The sequence below is a fragment of the Stegastes partitus genome, unplaced genomic scaffold (assembly GCF_000690725.1).
Source record: "Stegastes partitus isolate 25-593 unplaced genomic scaffold, Stegastes_partitus-1.0.2 Scaffold1708, whole genome shotgun sequence".
Lineage (NCBI taxonomy): Eukaryota > Metazoa > Chordata > Actinopteri > Pomacentridae > Stegastes > Stegastes partitus.
The window spans coordinates 99,070-105,193 of NW_007579439.1; the positions used below are offsets into that span (position 1 = coordinate 99,070).

Consider the following 6,124-nt stretch of genomic DNA (forward strand, 5'->3'; position numbering starts at 1 on the left):
GACGCACTCTTAAGTTCCAATATGACAACGATCCAAAACACAAAGCCAAGTCGACCTGTCATTGGCTACAACAGAATAAAGTGAAGGTTCTGGAGTGGCCATCTCAGTCTTCTGACCCTAATATCACTGAGCCACTCTGAGGAGCTCTCAAACATGCAGTTCATGCAAGACAGCCCAGGAATTTACAGGAACTGGAGGCTTTTTGCCAAGAAGAATGAGCAGCTTTACCATCTGAGAAAATAAAGAGCCTTATCCAGAACCACAAAACTTCAGCTGTCATTGGTGTTAAAGGGGGCAATACACGGTATTAAGAACTGGGGTATGCAAACTTTTGATCAGGGTCATTTGGGTAGTTTCTGTTGTCATTTCAACTAAAAAAAAGAATAAACACAATTGTCTGACAATGAATGGCTTCACCCAACCACTAACCATGAGTGAAAAAAAAGTTTTTGTGTTATCGTTCATATTCTCTGAGAAATGGCCAAGAAATTAGAAATTTGCATGTAAACTTATGAGCACATCTGTATATATATATATATATATATATGTGTATATACACACACACACACATATATAGTTCAAATCTAACTGTATGTGTCTTCTGAAAGTCTTTTCAGTTTCATGTGCTTAACGGTTCTCTGTAACGCAAATTTAAAATTCATTAATCAATTACCTTGTACATTAAGGCAAGTCCCTGTTGGAGTTGGGTGTGTCTCGCGACTTCTTTGAATGAGCACTTAAGTCACTGGCGCCGCCAGTGGCATTCAGACGACCCCGGGCGCCTTGTGTGGCATGTTGGCTATTCTCCGCCAGTGACATCACCGAGACAGACTCAGTGTCAGACAGAACACTGTTGCTCCAGTCATTACTCCAGCTGCAGAGACAGGGAGGGTGTCGTTTATATGTGGACAGGTTTCAGACAAGCTTCGAGACCATTACATAGACGTTATTGGTTATTCCAGTTTGATCACAGTCTGCATAAAGTATGCTTTAAACACTACTTTATGTGAGCAGCAAATGTAACTAAATTTGCAAGCACTGTGTATTCTTATTCTTATTCTTGTTCTTATTCTTATTCTTATTCTTATTCTTATTGGCTAATCAGGACTTGGACAGTGGACCCATTGAAAATGTTTAGGCCTGTTCTTTATCATTTTTCTTAATTGCTGGAAGAGATCAAATCCTACAGTTTGGGATGACTTGATACAATACATTTACGCAGCAAACCTTTAGGGTTTGATTCTTGCCATGGACAACTCTTGGTGAACTATGCAGACAATTCTGTCTCCTCTGTGGGGTGAAAGAATATACATGAGTTTCCATATTTGCAGCTGCATTAATTCTGCAACAAATGGAATTTTGCTGTGAAATAGATAAGCTCAACACCTTATTCATTAAAATGATACTTATAGGGGAATTTGTGTCATAAAAATCACTTAATATGCAGTAAGGAAAAAGTATTAATTAAAACCAAAGCCAAAAATGTAATATTGTTAATAATCATCATCATCATCAACAACATCTTCATAGTCTAGTTTAGTTTATTAATTTATTTAATAAAGACCATGCAAAATAGACCATGGGGCCAGAGCTAGCAGCAGATTTAAATTAATTTACGTCTGCTGTCCCTGGGTAGGAGGGTGTTAAAAACAGTACAGTATAGTACAGACACTACAATTCAAACAAATAACAGCAATACAATTGAAATACTTTGTAAGCCGTACCTTACATATTAAACATCATCATACCTAAAATACCTTTCATAGTTTCCATATTGAAACCAGTTGGTTCTAACAAAAAGCTTTAGATCAGTGATTACATGATCGGTTTATCTTAATCCGAGTTCTAAGTGCTGTTTTAAAAACACTGAGGCCTGTGCATAAAAACACATCAAGTGAACAAAAAAGTCCAAATATTCAGAAGCAATGTGCAGGGTAGAATTCACGCAGATTTCTCTTCTTTATCTTTCTCTCTCCTCCTTCCACTATCATTGTGTTACTGTTTTCAAAATCCCCTTCACTATGGGAAACAGCAGTCTGCCTCCTCTTGTTATATAGAGGATGGCAGTGACAGTGAGCGACAGTGATTGTTAAAAACACTTACACTCTTCTACTCATTTCTACGGCTTCTGAGCTCAGTTAAATTTTCATTGAACTTTTATTTATATAGGGCCAAATCACAACATATGCCATCTCATAGCACTGAACATAGTCGGGTGAAGACTGTTACAAAGTGCCATCATGTTCCTAACACTAGATCTCAGGAAAGCTCATCTTGTTTTGAACAGAGGAAAACAAGTGAAAGACTGATTTTAATACAACTAGTGGCTTCTACGAGTACCTGGTCATTCCCTTTGATATAACTAATGCTGTGTCTTTCAGTCCCTGGTCAGCGCCGTGTTGTGTTTTTGTGTATCTAGTCAATGTCCTCATCTTCTCTAAGAATTGGAGGGAACATATCCAGCATGTCCAGCAGGTTTCCCAGTGGCTGTTGGAGAACCAACTGTCTGTCAAAGCAGACTAGTTTGAATTCGACCATCACTTTCTTTGGATTCTTCATGACTCCTGAAAGCTTGTAAATGGACGCAAACGATTTCAGAGGTTTTCAGGTTTTGACCACTTTCACAGACTCTAGGAGCCTCAGCAAAACACAACTGGACTTCTCTTTCAGATCCTAAAGACATTTGATCTCTCCTCCAAGACGCTTCTTCAGTTCTAAACTGGAGGAATCCTCTTGGAACTACAGCTCTGTGGCAGCCTCCACTCAAGCCTTCAGTTCTCCTGGCGCCAAGTTTCTGTGGACCCTTTAACATCTATCAGTCGTATTAAAGTCATTCTGACAGTTACAGAGTCTTACAGAGTATATCATTCCATTCACCGATGTACTTTTGAAAGTGTGAAGCTTTAGCCTACACTGTAATGTGTAGGAATATATGTTTGGAATCATTCTACATTTATTGGCCATGGTGATCAAATTAAATATTTGTGTACAGTAAAATTAATCTCTTAGTCTCTGACGTCCTCTGGTGGAGCCTGCCAGCGTCAAAAAAGTAAGTTCCCACTTCAATTGGGAAGGCCCGTTCTCTACCAATAATATACACCCAAGATCCTGCAGTCATAAAAGAACATGGCTGTCTTTTGTTCTTTGCTCTTAGCTATTTTCTGCTTTTTGCCATCTTTGATCTCTGACCTTGGCCAGTGGCTCTGGCCACTCCTAGTTTTCATTTTTATCTCCAAAAAAAAAAAAAACTCAAAAATTCTACTCTTGACGATTTTCCTCACCTTATCACGTCTTTATTTTTGAAGCTTCAAGCTGAAATTAGTCCAAGTAGGACAGCCATGGGTCAGGTAGAAGGTTGTTCACTAGTCACAGGCTTGGCCGTTTAACCCCTTTCCCTTCACATGCCAAAGTGTTTTATGGCAAAACACTGACCCCTAAGTTACTTCAAATGGCAAGCAAGTACTTTGCAGGGTAGCTCTGCCTTCACTGATGTGTGAGTGAGTATGTGAATGGGTAAATGAACACATTGTAAGTAAAGAGGCATTATAGAAGTACAGACAATTTGCTCAGTTATTAAACAACCAACATGAGTGAACCAAACTTTAAGACATATTTCTGTAACACATTAATAGTTTTCGAAGCTTGTCACCAGTCCAACGAGAGATTAGAGAGTCCAGTTAAGGTAAACAATTTTAGCAGAACTACATCTGACTTAAACTCTGACAAACCAATGATTAACAGATGCAGCATAGCTTTTAGCACCTGTCTGCATAAAAGGCACCAGAATGACGTTGGCTTGGCACCAGTTCTGGAGTAAAAGCATCAGTCAACTGACCTGACAGCTGTTGGACCTCAACATGGTACCCATGGAGATCCACAGAGTTCTGGGCAGAAAGGTTGCAAATCAAACCATCTTCCAACTAAGCCATGATGACTATACCACGACAGTACACAAACTGCACCTCCCTGTTCTGGGATTAAAATGTATGTCATATAGTGCTCTGAACCCATCCTTCCTCAAGCTAAAATCACATGCTCCTTGTCATCCTCACTAAATCAAAAAGAAGAGTTTTATTGGGTTATCCAAAGGATCCACATACTCATCTGTTTAACCCTGACTTTTGTTCTGTTTTACTTAAAATTCTGTTATTATCAGTTTTCTGTTTTATTGTGAAGTGTTGACCTGTCTTGTGGTCCCATTTCCTGTCCTTGTGTACTGATGGCGATATACAGAAAGTTAGCGATTTTAGTAGAATTCAAATGTAAGTTGATAGTAATGGCAGTAGATTGTATAAACTATGTAACTAGCAGAAATGGTAAATGATCTGTACTTACATAGTACATGTTAACCTCAGCTAGGTGCTCACTCACCATTGGGAGCAACTTCAGGTTCAGTATCTTGCCCAAGGACACTTTAGCACATGGAGCTGCCAATGTTACAATTAGTGGACAACCAGCTCTACCATCTGAGTCATGGCAGCAAAGAGAATGGCTTCCTGTTACATTTTAAGCACTTTGTCATTCTGAGTCTCTGGTTGAATGTGCTCCTCTGGCTAACCAAAACCCTATGTAGAGGATTGGAGACATAGTCTATGACAGAAAGGAAATTTGACAACATCCTCCTCTGCAACTCAATGGAGACTGCCCACATCCACCTTGGACTAGCCTCAGCCTTTTGTACTACAGTATAGAAAATGGCACTGGCCACCACAGAGTCGTAAAACATCCACATCATCCACAGACAGTGACGGAACAGAGCATCCACAAGAAAAAGAGACAACTCTGACTCTTCATAGGGAGCTGCAGAACAAACCAGATTGCTCTACAAGTAGAATCCTGGGGTATTTGTACTCCTGCACTATCGCCACCATGCCTCCAATAATGGAAAGAGGAGTAACAGGAGTCCTGGATCTCCTACAGTCCAAAGTCAGCTCCTTTATTTGCTCATGTTGAAATGCACATGGCTCATCTTTCACCAGTCTTCACAATGGTCCACTATCCTCTGGTACAATGTCACATCCTTCTCCCATTGCATCCAACTACAGAGTCACCAGAAAACTCCGGTTCAACATAGCAGATGTCTATGTTTGAACTGAAGCCTGTACTTTATAGGTTAAAGAGAAAAGGGGACAGGACAACCCCGTTTAGAGTGCTAGTACTGCTCCCCACTGTATATGGCACACAGTTCTGAAGCTGCACATACTGAGGCTCAACCGGTAAGGAAGTCAATGATCTCAGACACCAGAGCTAAATGGTGATAAAGCTGCTGGAAAAATCAAACAACTGTCAGGCTTCCTGTCTCCACTTCTGATTTGCTGGCAGTCTTTCACTCTCTCCCTCTCTCTGTGTGTATTACAGATCTGCAACTTAATCAGCAGTAAAGGAGGACATCTGCGCAGGGGCTGCTCACCTGCATTCAATCAAACACTCCACCATAAAACCTTGTTTCAGACTTTCATTCAGTGCCAGATTGTCAATCCAGACACCATGTCTCTAACAGGTCCTTGCCTTGTCCTCTTCTCACCCCGCTGAAATCTCCTTGGATCACTGGCTGCCTGTTTTAGTTACAACTCAACTGAATTATGTCGTTCAGAACATGTCATCTGGATCATCTGCCTGCTTCAGCCTCCCATGTCTCCACTGGGTTTCCCTCTCCACACACACACACACACACACACACACACCATTCACAATCTCATAGATTCCTGACTGCTCTTTTCCAGCCCTGAAACTGTCAGATAAGGTTGCCCACCCTTTAGTCTTATATTTTGTCTGTGTGTTTTTCCATTGCTAACTCGGTCTGTCCTTGTTATTTTCTTTGTGTATTCCTTGTAGCCCTCCATGCCATGCTGTATTTGATCTAGGTTAGCTCTTAGCCCTGTCTCCTTGCTTTGCCACTAATTAGTTTCTTGTGTATTCCCCAGTAGAAACATAGCTCTGTGTGTTTGGGAGAACCATATATTAATTATATACCCCACCTTTGGCCACTTTGTCACGCTAACAAGGCACATCATAAAATTAAACATTGCATTTGGGGGCTAGCAAAAGATGCCCACTATTAGAATCTTTACTCACCATTTTCATCAAGCTTTTAGCAACAGACTCAAGCAAAAAAAAAAAAAAA

The 6,124-nt window shown here is 40.5% G+C and overlaps 1 protein-coding gene across 1 annotated transcript in view; it reads right to left on the bottom strand.

Annotated features, from left to right (window-relative positions):
- nrg1 (neuregulin 1) overlaps nt 1-6,124 on the bottom strand; it is a 46,022-nt gene that overhangs the window by 6,240 nt on the left and 33,658 nt on the right. The window contains 1 exon segment of the mRNA XM_008301764.1: nt 674-874. Coding sequence (XP_008299986.1) covers nt 674-874 — 201 coding nt within the window.